This window comes from Thalassophryne amazonica, chromosome 8, assembly GCF_902500255.1.
Source record: "Thalassophryne amazonica chromosome 8, fThaAma1.1, whole genome shotgun sequence".
Lineage (NCBI taxonomy): Eukaryota > Metazoa > Chordata > Actinopteri > Batrachoidiformes > Batrachoididae > Thalassophryne > Thalassophryne amazonica.
The window spans coordinates 76,233,620-76,248,972 of NC_047110.1; the positions used below are offsets into that span (position 1 = coordinate 76,233,620).

At 42.0% G+C, this 15,353-nt stretch overlaps 1 protein-coding gene and 1 long non-coding RNA gene across 2 annotated transcripts; one reads left to right on the top strand and one right to left on the bottom strand.

The window, feature by feature from the left end:
• Positions 1 to 250: 250 nt before the first annotated feature.
• Positions 251 to 3,017, top strand: LOC117515919 (F-box/LRR-repeat protein 14-like). The gene has a single exon (XM_034176701.1). The coding sequence runs from the start codon at positions 693 to 695 to the stop codon at positions 1,887 to 1,889; it is 1,197 nt and encodes a 398-aa protein (XP_034032592.1). The 5' UTR covers positions 251 to 692; the 3' UTR covers positions 1,890 to 3,017.
• A 977-nt stretch (positions 3,018 to 3,994) lies between these two features.
• LOC117515920 lies at positions 3,995 to 14,768 on the bottom strand. Its single transcript, XR_004562258.1, has 3 exons — positions 14,759 to 14,768; positions 12,994 to 12,995; positions 3,995 to 6,132 (listed from the first exon to the last, which is right to left on the bottom strand). It is a non-coding gene; the product is annotated as an uncharacterized LOC117515920 (long non-coding RNA).
• Positions 14,769 to 15,353: the final 585 nt, after the last annotated feature.

A 15,353-nucleotide genomic window follows, 5' to 3' on the forward strand; every position in this document is an offset into this window, starting at 1 on the left:
GACTTTTGTTTCTGTTTTTTCTTCTTATGTTGCTCTATCATGCATTACATATCTATTTTTTTCCTTTTTTATTGTGACATTGCGCATTCTATTAATTTGTTTGCATATTTGTATTGTTGTATTGGTCTATTTGACAATTTAAAAATTCAAAATGTTGACCAAGTCTGCCATAATAAACATTTTTCTACACCGTGTCACAGAGCGACAGTTGCTAGCAATGTTTCTTAATTCCTCTAGGAGGCGCTGCAAAGCCCATCAAACCCGACTCCATCCAGGATGCTTCGAAGCTGCTGAAAAAGGAGTCCGGTAGTTAAACGGCAACTAGTTTATACAAATATAAAAAGTTTCTTGCAGTCCATTTTAGTAAATAATAAATTGTTCTGTACGGTTTAGATGAAGAGGCTACGACGCTTTCAAGTTGCCATCAGACTGGAAATGCTAGTTTAGCCTAGCTCTGCCTTTTGCTAGCAGGTAGCATTTCGGTGTTTTTGTTAGTGCTGCCAGCTTTATTATTCCGCTGCCCCATTTTTGCAAATCACTGTTAACGATACACGCGAATGGTACAGGATGGCTGCGTTTTTTGATAAGTTAAATAAAAGTTCCTCTTAATTAGCTCATTCGTATGGTGGCTAACGGCTAGTTTGCCGGAGCTAAAGCGCGACGCTGTGGCCACTGCCCAGCCAGCACAAGTCATGTTTGAAATGGAGACACACGTATCGTGCCTTTTCCCGGAGATCCTGGCCATTATTTTCAGTTATCTGGACGTCAAAGACAAAGGGAGAGTCGCTCAAGTGTGTGCGGCCTGGAGAGACGCGTCCTACCACAAGTCTGTATGGAGGGGAGTGGAAGCCAAGCTTCATCTGCGGACAGCCAACCCGTCCCTGTTCCCCAGCCTGCAGACCAGAGGAATCAAAAAAGTCCAGATCCTCAGCCTGAGGCGAAGTCTCAGCTACGTGATACAAGGGATGCCACACATCGAAAGCCTTAATTTGTGTGGGTGTTTCAACCTCACAGACAACGGACTAGGACATGCCTTTGTGCAGGACATCCCGACAATGCAGGTGCTGAACCTCAGTCTTTGCAAGCAGATCACCGACTCCAGTTTGGGCAGGATTGCTCAGTATCTCAAAAACTTGGAGGTACTTGAACTCGGTGGATGCAGCAATATCACCAACACTGGCCTCCTGCTCATCGCCTGGGGTTTGCACATGCTCAAGAGCCTTAATCTGCGTAGCTGCAGGCATGTGTCTGACGTGGGCATTGGCCACCTGTGTGGCATGATCCGCAGTGCTGCAGAGGGTTGCTTGTCACTGGAGAAGCTGACATTGCAGGACTGCCAGAAGCTGACTGACCTGTCCCTCAGACATGTCTCAAAAGGCCTTAATAAGCTAAAAGTGCTTAACCTCAGCTTTTGCGGGGGGATATCCGATGCAGGGATGATCTACCTGTCAGACATGACCAACCTGTTTAGTCTGAACTTGCGATCGTGTGATAACATCAGTAACACAGGTATAATGCATCTGGCAATGGGCTCCCTTCGACTGTGTGGACTTGACGTCTCCTTCTGTGACAAAATTGGAGACCAGAGCCTGGCTTACATCGCCCAGGGATTGTATCAGCTCAAGTCCCTTTCTCTTTGCTCCTGCCACATCAGTGACGATGGCATTAACAGGATGGTACGCCAAATGCAGGAATTGAAGACTCTCAACATTGGACAGTGTGTGCGGATCACGGACAGAGGGTTGGAGCTTATTGCTGACCATCTGACCCAGCTTACGGGGATCGATCTTTACGGCTGTACAAAGATCACCAAAAGGGGCTTGGAGAGAATAACACAGCTCCCGTGCCTTAAAGTGTTAAATCTTGGCCTGTGGCAGATGACTGAGTGAGAGTGAGGTGAAGGCTCTCCTCTCTTTTTTACATGCACTTGATTATGCATACTAGAACTCGGTTGTCCACGGAGTGAGACTGCTTGCATCTCTTTTACCTTTTATACTGTGATAAGCAGGAATCAGCAATGATCTGGAATATTGATGCTGGCCACTGCAATATTCCACCCTTTAGTCATGATTGGGTCTTTTTGCTCTTTTGATGTCAGCCTGTGTATACTTATTTTTTTACCGTCTAGCTACCTCACTGACCAAATGCAGTGCCTACGATTGAACACAACCTTACATATATTTTTATCAATCACATCGTAACAGTTTGGTATTTATGTAACTCATAATAGTTGGGTATTTCAACTCTTAACACAAAGGCTAAATTACAGTGAATTTTTTAAAACTATTTTTTAATATGGAAAATTGCTGACAATTGTACTTCAGATTGAAGTGGGTGGGTCACTCCTTTCTTTATAGTTGATTATATTTCAAATTCCTGAATAAATGACTACGCATCAGATGTTCCAGTGTTCCGATAAACCATCATACCTTGTCGAAATGCCCTACCGTACGCTGAATTTACAGACACATCTGTCAAATGGCTTATGGTAGTTAAAAATTTGGTCATTTAGTTGGTATGTGTTGTTTCGAATGGCATAAAATCAGCAAAATTGGTATGCAGCATTACTCTAAACAGAATTTTATTGGCAACACGAAACGCTTGTGGTCCTCCAAGCTAACGGCATCCTTACACAAGTGTGCTAATAGAGGTAGCAATGAAAAAACAAACTATGAAGAATAATAAATTCAACTGTTCGAAATCAAGTATTAACTGGTGGAAAACAGTACTGACCGCTGAAAAATTACATTTTTTGTGCCCATGTACACTAAGCCTTGGTCGGACGTTTCAGTTGGTAGGATGAAATGTGAGGACACTGGAATGCCACTGACAGCTTCACTTTAGTACTGTAATTAGCAACCGGCAAGGCTGTATGCTGTATTTTAAACTGAGCATATCTCCTTACTTATTGGGAAGTTTTCAGTGGTGGCATGTCAAGAATTTTAAAAGCAATAATTTAAGATTTTTATATTCATACAGTAGTGATATTTATGAATAAAGATGGAAATTATGTTTCAGTTTGTCAGCTTTATGTGTAATTTGGATTTGCATTAGTCTAGTGTCCATCCTGAAGCACCTTTGTGGAAGACTCTGATCCCCCTGAGACATTGCACCATGTTGGTAGCTACAAGAGTACTTAGAGCGTATATCTTTGGCAACAGATGAGGTTTTTTAGAATTCTGAGGTTTTGTTAGTACTTCAACATAGGTTTACTGCAAACATTATGTAAGTCTGTTTGGATTCAGACAGCATGAAGCATTTCCCCACTATTCCTTGAAGACCCAAACAGAATTTTGTTTAAATTATTCCATTGAGATTTGTTTTTAATAGATCATTACGGCAATTAATGGAGAAAATTGACTGATTACTCAATGTTTGGTTCATAAAATGTCAAATAATAAGAATGTTGATCCATGTTTTCCAGAGCTGAACATGTCTTCAAATGTTTTGTCAAATTTATATTTTAGAATAGCAGTCAACTAATTTAATAGTCTATTAATATCACTGAAGCTTTCTTTCAAATTAACAGGTGGTCACAACCTATTTTTCCTGTGGATGTCGGTGGAGGTTACATAGTAGTTTTTAAGGCAGATGTATAACTTTGTATTACAGTGAAGTGACATGATGAAAACTCTTGTCAGCACTGAGGGTCTCAACAAGTTTGAGGGACACATTTGACAGACTAGAAAGCAAACTTTGGCTTGAATAAATATAGTTTGATCTCATTAGTCCATTAAAAAGTGATTTCACAGCTGAGTTTAACAAGTCTAAAATTATACCACTAGCTTTAAATGTAATTTCAGCAAAAGAGCCTAAAATGACCAAATGTAACTTTGAAATATGTCCCTCAACTTTATTTCAATTTCTCGAAATCTCATATCCTACTGTCCATAGTTGCTTCTGTGGAGTTTCAATTAAGTAAAGTAATACAAGTCCTCTGGTGTCCTTTCTGAAAAGTAAAAGGCTGGGGGAAAAAAAAAACAAAAAAAAAAACAGGCTTATAATTTATTTATTTACATACATACAAAATCCAAATAACTCAAACATCTGTTTTACTTCTTTTTTTTTTTTTTTACACTGTTTGATTCTTGACACAGACAGAAGGCAGTATTTATTTTACAAATGCACAATTTTTTTTTTTTTTTAAATAAAAATCATGAACTTGACAAAAGCCCCTTCATCAGCTCTGTGTTCCTCAATGAAAAGTCAATGAAAACATGACACATTAAGGCAAAGGTGGCGACACACAGGCCAACATAAAGGAACCAAACTGTTTGAAAAAGCTATTTTTTTGGATACTGGTTTGCAATGAGGGATTAAAGGTGAAGATTTACTCCTCCACTCTGAGTGACAAAAACAAGCATCCAAATTCCTCCTTGTACATCAGTGCTACTTTTAAAATCTGAAGTGAATAAATGTTTGTTTGGCAGCTTCATTTTTAGTTAGCAAAAGGAGACCTAGTTGGACACCTATTTTTATCCTTCAGGTACAGCTTCCCATTAAAACAAAACCGCTGACATAAAGGTCAGAAAACAAGCACTAGAATCTCAGAACAATACATTTATAACACCATACGGTGAAAATATATAACGTTTATTTAAAAACAAAAAGTACTCTCCCGTCACAGTCACTGTTTGAAAAACTTGCATTTCACACGTTAATTTGACACAAAGATTTGTTTTTTGACACTTCTTCCTCTTTTTTCCAAGGACATAAACTCAACATTCATGTTGTTCAGAGAAACTCGCTTCTCAAAATTCTGTGCAAACATTCAATGCATATCCATACAGTAAACATTTTATATATGTATTATATTTTTATATGTCTCTATAGAACATGACTTTCCGCAAGGTATGGCAGAACTGTCACAAATTTGTCCCCAAGACAAAAGTAGACACAAGACAACTGCACTGCTTTTAACTTTTCAGATATTTTTTAAAGAATGCACAACACCTTCCACATAATTACCTTTATTCATTCACTGTACGCGTTAAATACCACATTATTTACAAACTGAGCTAAAATTCATAATGTGCTGAAAAGTAACCCTTTTTCCTGTAGATGTAGATGCACTTGGTAATTAAAAACCTCAGCCCTGAATGTGTCAGAAGTTACAATAAATGAGGCATCTCCAGTTTCTGAAAGATACAAAAACAGGGGCCCATCGCTTGCATTTTTCTGTTTCAAACTCAAGTTCAAGTGGGCTTTAACATCTATAGATACTTTGGATGAAACTGATCAGAAATTCTTACACCATGCCTTAGCACCAATAGTACAGAGGAATAACTATCCCCACAGTAGGTCCAGTACTGATCTCTGTGTGCATGCTCCAAGGCCACTAGAACGTTCGCAAAAGAAACATTGCATACCCCATAAACAAAGACTGTGTGCAAAAAAGTTCAAAGCATTAATACACTGACAAGAATAAAGGTTTGGGGGTTTTCTTGTTGTTGCCGTTTTTTTTTGCCCCTCTCCCTCTCACACATAGTGTTACCTAAAAGCTCACCTTTGGTATGTGTCAAAGGTCAGACCTGGATCCCCCTGTCATGCTAATAACTCAGTCACAGACCACATACTATCTAAACACTAATTCTCTTTAAAAGGACGCCTCCACATTTCCAAGCTGGCTTGGGGAATATTTGGAGAACATCTTGCAATTTGATTAAAAGTGGTCCTTCCCTCAGTTTTCCTATGGTAACCTGGCACATTCACGTCTACAGCCCTCACGCCAAGGATACGCACAAGGCTCTTTGAGTTGTACAGATCAAGAGGGCATCAACTAAATACCTAACATGCACAAAAGAGGCCAAAGCAAAGTGAACCAAGCGGGCATCTATTTTGAGGTGGTACATAGGGATCAAACAAGAGGCTGTCGAAGAACATTTCCACACAGCATCTGATTATCAAAGATGATCTTAACCTAAGCCTAACACTGATGTTAAAATGGCTGACTTTCAAAGTTACAGGGGGACATGAACATGCAAAAAGTTCACACAAAGACTTGGACCTCGGCTGTTGGAGCGAGAGTCCTGTCTTATGGTATCAGAGAGTCACTGAGTCAACAGTGCAGATTGTATTTTTAATGGGGAAGTCTGACATTTTCAACATAAGCTCTATTTTAGATGTTTTGGGCTTGGGGAAAAATTAATTAATTGGCACATTATTATTGATTTAGAGCATAAACAATGCTGTGGGCTAACTGGCTAATTAATGTTAGTGCACAGGGTTAACAAAAAGAGTAACCACTTCTTGTCACCATTGAACAGGAAAAAAAAAAATGTCATTTGAATTGTCTGGTTGCATGGAGATGAAGGAGATAAACGTGTGTGTGTTTACTTCACTAAATGTAAAAAAAACTTTTTTTAAAATGATCATTATACAGTTAGGAGCTTACCTTAATGCACGTTGACACTTGCATGAATTTGATCCCTTCACTGCTGCGCAATTCGTCATGCCAATACGAATATATAACAAGGCATCCCGCTGGATGCCTTGTTATATAAAATAATCATTTCATAGCTGATGACGCATTTGGTTGGCTGATGAAACCATCTCTAATCGCTCCCAAAATCACTGAGAAATTATATATAGCTGCAGCTTGTCTCATGCGTGACGTGCGGTGAAGAAACACATTTGGAATCATCTCAAAAGGTCATTATTTCTAATATTTATACTGTAATGACTTGGTAAAACAGTTGCACATTCATTCCTTCTTATGTGTTAGATCAGTGGTCACCAAACTATTCCAGAAAGGGCCGAGAGGGTGCAAGTTTTCTTTGCAGCCACTGACTCCAGCAGGTGATTTCACTGATGAACTCATCCCACCTGTTCAAAAGGATGTTAATCAGTGAAATCACCTGCTGAAGTCAGTGGCTGCAAAGAAAACCTGCACCCTCTCGGCCCTTTCTGGAATAGTTTGGAGACCACTGCGTTAGATAATGTATATGTAAATTATGTTTATTATAGATGTAACATCCCTTCATAAGAGCTGGTCCAGTGTGCCGCGACCAGGATGAGAGTCCGGGAGTACGGGGTCCTTTGCTAAGGGCTATCCGGTCCCTGTACGACCGCAGCAGGAGCTTGGTTCGCATTGCCGGTAGTAAATCAAGCCTGTGTCCAGTGCACGTTGGCCTCTGCCAGGGCTGCCCTTTGTCACCGGTTCTGTTCATTACCATTATGGACAGAATTTCTAGGCATAGTCAGGGTGTAGAGTGGGTCCAGTTTGGGAACCACAGAGTCTCGCCTCTGCTGTTTGCGGATGATGTGGTTCTGTTGGCTTCGTCAAATCAGGATCTTCAGCGTGCACTGGAGCGGTTTGCAGCCGATTGTGAAGCGTCCGGGATGAAATCAACACCTCCAAATCCGAGGCCATGGTTCTCAACCGGAAAAAGGTGCTTTGCCCTCTTCAGGTCGGTGGAGTGTCCTTGCCTCAAGTGGAGGAGTTTAAGTATCTCAGGGTCTTGTTCACGAGAGAGGGACGGATGGAGTGTGAGATCGATAGACGGATCGGTGCAGCATCTGCAGTGATGTGGTCACTGTATCGGATCGTCGTAGTGAAGAGAGCGCTGAGCAGGGGGCAAAGCTCTCAATTTACCAATCGATCTACGTTCCGACCCTCACCTATGGTCATGAGATTTGGCTCATGACCGAAAGAACAAGATCGCGAGTACAAGCGGCCGAGATGAGTTTCCTCCGCAGTGTGGCTGGGAGCTCCCTTAGAGATAGGGTGAGGAGCTCAGTCACTCGGGAGGAGCTCAGAGTCAAGCCGCTGCTTCTCCATGTCGAAAGGAGCCAGCTGAGGTGGCTTGGGCATCTTTTTCAGATGCCCCCTGGACACCTCGCTGGAGAGGTGTTTCGGACACGTCCCATCGGGAGGAGGCCCCAGTGAACACCCAGGACATGCTGGAGTGACTATGTCTCACAGCTGGCTTGGGAACACCTCGGGATTCCCCGGAGGAGCTGGGGGAGGTGTGTGTGGATCGGGAGGTCTGGGTGGCTTTGCTTGAGCTGCGGCCCCTGCGACCCCGACCTCGGATGAAGCGGAAGAAAATGGATGGATGGATGGATCTTGTCATAATCATTCAGATGCACTGCAGTAAAGAGACGCATTGACTCGCAGTGACATACAATGTTTTTGAATAGGCTGCACAATATTCACACCTAGTTCACAAATTAATGCATGCCAGAAGTTTGAACATTTCAAAATTTTCTTTTACAAGTTTACTCACTGGCGTGCCAGTGTTGGGTTCAAATTTGTGCAAGTGTCAAGGCACCTTTAGCCTTCTAGTGGTGCTGCTACCCACTAACCATAACTGTAGATGGTTGAGGACGGGATCTTTCTGTAACACTAAGCCCCTCGTAATGATTGAGTGGACAGCAGCACAGCTGGTCGGCTCATAGACTAAGGTAAGTTTGTAACTGTATAATCAATCAGTCATTTTCACAAGTTTCTTTACATTTAAGAAGGTTCACATGGACACATCCAAAACATGCCTATTTAGGGTCTGTTCTTTTCTCTGCCCCTGAACAAGGCAGTGTCTCTACATCTGGAGTTGGTCCCTGGGCGCCAGACTCTGGCTGTCCATTGCTTGGATTGTGTCTAACTGCAATTAGGAAGCGTTAAATGCAGAGGACATTTTGTTTTGGTGTAGCTATGTATGTACAATGATGATAAAGGCTTTTTTCTTCACATTTATCTCCAGAGGGAATCTCTCCATGTTACCAGATGCTTCCAATGGCATTTCATTTAAGGAGAGTGTTTTTGGCTTGCCCCGTGCTATTACACTGTATAGTCAGTTAGCCTGTAATGCTGTATGTGTTCTAATTTAGTAATGCATCAATTAAATAAATTTTTGTCCTGAGTGAAAAGATGACCCCAGAATATTTAAAAACAGAACCCATGTTGAAAAATGTTGCAGTACGATGCTGCGTGCATATTCTTGTGTGCATCTTTAGTGCCCACACTGTATACTGGTGCATAACTACAGTGAATGAGACCTTGGTTGCTTCTGTTTCCTGTTGCCAAGGTGCTTTCCTGCCTCACATGAGCAGAAGAAAAACCCTTCTTTCCCATTAGACTTTAATTACAATTTGTGACCAGAGTCAAAAGATTGAGACAGAAATGGGTGAGGTAATTGTGCTTGATCTAGCGACTCCTGCTGTGACGAAGCTGTGTAGGTAGGCTGGCAGTATGCTCCAAAACAATGTGCTACTTCTCTGTTATCCTTTGTCTGTCTGAATACCAGTTTCAGACATATAGGTGTGTAAGGATATTGTGCAGTTGAAGAATATTCCAAGAAAATTCAAATTTGGTGAGTTCACACATGCAAAATTACAAATTTGTCAGAATTGCCACACAGCTTTGTCAAGCCAATACCCACCATGCTGTTGCCTGCAACAGTGACGTGATTAAACATGTAGGTTAGTTCTCCTGCCGCACCTTGCATGCAATGCATCTGCCACAGATGACATTAAACCAGAATCTGCAGTGAGCAAACTGATAGTGTATTTGACAGCAGATTTCAGCCCTTATAAATAACCCAAACTTAATAATTATGCTGACAGGAAAGCACTCAGTGGACACGCTCACCACCTTAGCTTCCTCGCTTTCTTCCAGGAGCTTGGTCAGGTGGAGGTAGGATTGTTATCTGAAAAGGACGGGTCAGCCGGTGTTGTGTCTGAGGTCATGAATGTCAGCATGATTCCTCCAGGGCATTGACCACCTGCTCCAGGATATCAGGGCAGTAGTCTGCAATCTGCTGAAGAACAGAGTTGGCATACTCCTGCAGCTCTCCACTCTCCTTCTCACACACCTGCAGCTCCCGCTCCAACTGGACAAAAAGAGATTTAGCTTCTTATGAACCAGATCTCAGTCTAAGTGACAGCAAATTATGCAATTTCTAAAAAAAATATAGCACAGATTTAAAGCACAGAAGAACAGGTACACTCATTTGGGACCTCCAGCAAAAATTTGGTGAAAATGCATTACATTCTGTTCAAGTTCTGCCGTTGTCTTCTTAAAAACACAAGCGTTTTGGCTTTTAGGTTCCTACTTTGTCAGAAAAGTTAACTTTCTGAAAGCTGATGTCCACTTAGTGGCCTTTACAGATCTATTCTCAAACAGGCAGGATGATCTCCCTCCCCCTGCATACGAAAGACAAAAACAACAAAACAGAGACAGTACTGTAAAAAGCTGATTTTTGAACGTCCCCACACATTCAAAAGATGAAAATGCAGATTTTTTTATGCAAAACATTTTACTCATGTTTTTTTATTTGTCAACAATAATCAATCAATCAATCAATCATATTTTTTTGTATATAGCGCCAATCACAACAAACAGTTGCCCCAAGGCGCTTTATATTGTAAGGCAAGGCATACAATATGACTGTAAAACCCCAACGGTCAAAACGACCCCCTGTGAGCAAGCACTTGGCTACAGTGGGAAGGGAAAAAACTCCCTTTACAGGAAAGAAACCTCCAGCAGAACCAGGCTCAGGGAGGGCAGTCTTCTGCTGGGACTGGTTGGGCTGAGGGAGAGAACCAGGAAAAAGATATGCTGTGGAGGGGAGCAGAGATCGATCACTAATGATTAAAGTCAGAGTGGGTGCATACAGAGCAAAAAGAGAAAGAAACAGTGCATCATGGGACCCCCCCCAGCAGTCTACGTCTATAGCAGCATAACTAAGGGATGGTTCAGGGTCACCTGATCCAGCCCTAACTATAAGCTTTAGCAAAAAGGAAAGTTTTAAGCCTAATCTTAAAAAGTAGAGAGGGTGTCTGTCTCCCTGATCTGAATTGGGAGCTGGTCCACAGGAGAGGAGCCTGAAAGCTGAAGGCTCTGCCTCCCATTCTACTCTTACAAACCCTAGGAACTACAAGTAAGCCTGCAGTCTGAGAGCGAAGCGCTCTATTGGGGTGATATGGTACTACGAGGTCCCTAAGATAAGATGGGACCTGATTATTCAAAACCTTATAAGTAAGAAGAAGAATTTTAAATTCTATTCTAGAATTAACAGGAAGCCAATGAAGAGAGGCCAATATGGGTGAGATATGCTCTCTCCTTCTAGTCCCCGTCAGCACTCTAGCTGCAGCATTTTGAATTAACTGAAGGCCTTTTTAGGGAACTTTTAGGACAACCTGATAATAATGAATTACAATAGTCCAGCCTAGAGGAATAAATGCATGAATTAGTTTTTCAGCATCACTCTGAGACAAGCACCTTTCTGATTTTAGAGATATTGCGTAAATGCAAAAAAAGCAGTCCTACATATTTGTTTAATATGCGCGTTGAATGACATATCCTGATCAAAAATGACTCCAAGATTTCTCACAGTATTACTAGAGGTCAGGGTAATGCCATCCAGAGTAAGGATCTGGTTAGACACCATGTTTCTAAGTTTGTGGGGCCAAGTACAAGAACTTCAGTTTTATCTGAGTTTAAAAGCAGGAAATTAGAGGTCATCCTGTCTTTATGTCTGTAAGACAATCCTGCAGTTTAGCTATTGGTGTGTGTCCTCTGGCTTCATGGATAGATAAAGCTGGGTATCATCTGCGTAACAATGAAAATTTAAGCAATACCGTCTAATAATAACTGCCTAAGGGAAGCATATATAAAGTGAATAAAATTGGTCCTATCAGCAGAACCTGTGGAACTCCATAATTAACTTTAGTCTGTGAGAAGATTCCCCATTTACATGAACAAATTGTAATCTATTAGACAAATATGATTCAAACCACCGCAGCGCAGTGCCTTTAATACCTATGGCATGCTCTAATCTCTGTAATAAAAATAAGTGACACTGATGTAGTGTCGTCATTGTCTTGTTTACGTCATGAAAAAAAAAATGGTCGTTGAATGTATTTCACTCGTCTGACGAAATTAACACTACCTCTGGGGTTTTTGAGGAAGAAACCTCAAGAGCAGACCAGTCAGAGGAGTGGCCCACTACGTAGGCCATTCTAATAGTTACAAAGTTTACAGAACGTTACAAAAATGCATCAATAAGCTATTAGAGTGTCTTGGAGAAATCCAATCAAGCTCAAATGCAACTTGTCCATGGGGTGTGATACTTCATTGAGCATAACTACCGTTTCCAGACTATAAGCTGCTACTTTTTTCACAACCTCTTTGAACACTGTGGCTTAAACAATGATGCAGCTAATTTATGTATTTTTACAGGCTTTCTCATAAGATGAAATACGTCCAATTGATGCTGTCCACTGATTGCTGAAAGCTGCAGTCCTCCTGCTGCGTAAATTCACACACAAAGGAAATATAAAGTGTTTACTTGTTCGTTTAGTGGATTCATAATCGCATCCTAAAGAAAAATTGTCCACATAAAGCATCCTGATTTTGAAAAAAATTATTCTGAAAACACTATAATTCCTTGTTGTAGCTGAAGAAAAGTCCCTCTTGGGCACTTTGCTCTGTCAAATGTCAGCCGAGCCTCACCTCACCCCCCCCCCCCCCCCCCCCCCCCACAACTGGGTCTCTGTTTTTGCACCACAATTTAAAAGTCACAGCGCGTCATTAACAGCTCATTTACCACAGACACCAGGCGATCCTGGCTGCACGCAATGAATTTCTTTGCTTGTGAACGGCTGAGCCTTTTGGGGATGCTCCTTTTATACCCAATCATGACACTCACCTGTTTCCAAACAGATGTTCTTTGAGCATTGATCAACTTTCCCAGTCTTTTGTTGCCCCGTCCCAACTTTTTTGAAATGTGTTGCAGGCATCCATTTCAAAATGAGCAATTTGCACAAAAACAATGAAGTTATCAGTTTGAATAAATATCTTGTCTTTGTGGTGTATTCAATTGAATATAGGTTGAAGTGGATTTGCAAATCATTGTATTCTGTTTTTATTTACATTTTACACAACGTCCCAACTTCATTGGAATGGGGGTTGTACTATGTAAAACAAAGCCCCAAGAGTTTATGAGATCCACCCAGAAATGCTGAAGGCTTTGGATGTGTCTTGGATGAGACGTCTCTTCAACATTGGGTGGAGGTCTGAGACAGTGCCAGATGAGTGGCAAACTGGGTTGGTGGTCCCCATGTTTAAAAAAGGGGACCAGAGAGTGTGTGCCAACTAAAGGCTGCTGGAAAGGAGGGTTCAGCTGATAGTTGAACCTCAGACTGAAGAGGAACAAAGCGGGTTCCGTCCTGGCTGTAGAACATCCGACCACACAACCACCAACCGACCAGCTCTTCACTCTCACAAGGATCCTGGAGGGTGCCTGGGGTATGCTCATCCAGTCTACATGCGTTTTGTAGACTTGGAGAAGGCGTATGATCGGGTATCCCAGGAGATACTGTGGAGGTGCTGTGGGAATATGAAGTGAGGGGGTCCTTCTCAGGACATCCAGTCTCTGTACTCACAAAGTGAGAGCTGTGTTCAGGTGCTCGGCAGTAAGTCGGACTGGTTTCCGGTGGTGGTTGGCCTCCACCAAGGCTCCGCCTTGTCTAATTCGTTTGTGATATTCATGGACAGGATATCAAGGCGTAGTCAGGGGGAGGAGGGTTTCCAGTTTGGGGGCTTAGAGTCTCATCATGCTTTTTGTAGATGATGTAGTTGTGTTGGCTTCACGCCCTGTGACCTCCAACACTCACTGGATCAGTTCGCAGCCGAGTGTGAAGCGGCTGGGATGAGGATCAACACCTCAAATCTGAGGCCATGGTTCTCAGCAGGAAACTGATGGACTGCCTACTACTAGGTAGGGAATGAGGTCTTGCCTCAAGTGAAGGAGTTCAAGTACCTTGGGGTCCTGTACACGAGTGAGGGGACAATTGAGCAAGCGTGAGATTGGCCAGGGAAGCGGCCACAAGGACGTGTGCATTCTTTGCTGTACTGTTGTGATGTAAAGGGAGCTGAGCAAAAGGCGAAGCTCTCGATCTATTGGTCAATCTTCGCTTGAAATGGGTTTTCTCAGGAGGGCAGCTGGGGACTCCTTAGAGATAGGGTGAGAGCTCAGTCATTCGTGAGGAGCTCAGAGTAGAGTCGCTGCTTTTCGCGTTGAAAAAAAGCCAGCTGAGGTGGTTCGGGCATCCCTAGGGAGGTGTTCAGGCACGTCCAGCTGGGAGGGTCCCCGGGTGAAGACCCAGGACTAGGGGCGAGTTATATCTCCACACTGGCCAGGGAACACCTCAGGGTCACAGTCAGAAGTGGTTAATGTGGACAGGAACATTTGAGAACGTCATTTGACACTGATTAATATTTTTCACCATTTTCTGACATTTTATGGACCAAACAACTAATAGATTGATCCAGAAAATAACCAACAGATTAAATGATAATGAAAATAATCTTTAGTTGCAGGCCTGTGAAATATTTTTGGATTTCATTTTATCTTTTTTATCTCTGGAAGAAGGCAAGCTGTGTGCAACTTTTTTGTTACATTTTTTTTTTTACAGTGAAATCCTTTTAATTTTTGACACTTTATATCATTTATGTGTTGGATTTTTTTAATTTGTAAAAATCAATATTTTATTACAAAATATTTGAATGAAAGGTTGAAAGTTATTGGTTAATTTATGGTCATGATTTACTGGTAAATGAATTGACTAATCAGAAAATAGTCAATAGACTAAAAACAATTAGATTAATCAATTAATTGTGAGTTAATTGATTACAAAAATAATTGTTAGTTATAGCACTTAGCTTGCGGTGTTTTTCTACCTCCTTTTTTTCCCATCACATATTCAACACCTCAGCCCACATCTTTCTCACCCCTCCTCATCTGCCCCATCTCACCCTCTTTTGACACAATAATTCAGTGACACTTGTGATTTTTCACTTCGGCATCACGCCGACTCCCACAGAGGAAACAGTTGGTAGGTTTGGGGAAGACTAATGGAAGGTCTGCTTTCTATTTGTTGAACCCCAACAGCAAACAGCGCTTGTAATGACCTCTGAGCTGAGGTCAAAGGTCAGCCGACTCCCTTTGTGGTGCCTCAGTGACGCATTCTTCACAGACAGCTGTTGTCCATACGGCCCCATCCGCTGTCTGAAGTATACAGATATGGACAGCTAAACAGATTTACAGGGATGACTCTGCTGTGCACAATCACACACACACGCACACGTTCTTAATGTGAGAGAGAGAAAAGCTTCTGGCCCGTCACGTTACTGCATTATGAGAGAATTTATTCAGCCTCAGTGCCTGATAATGTCATTGTCCACAGCCATGCAATAGATGACCTTGTGACCCGTGTTCAGCACTGCCGACTCTGTTTACAGAAGAGGTCAGAGGTCACCAGGGACCTCCCAGATGGAGCGCTCATGGATGTAAGCGTGTGTAACACCTGCTAAACAGGCACACGCACACTTTAGTGATGAACACGTTGCA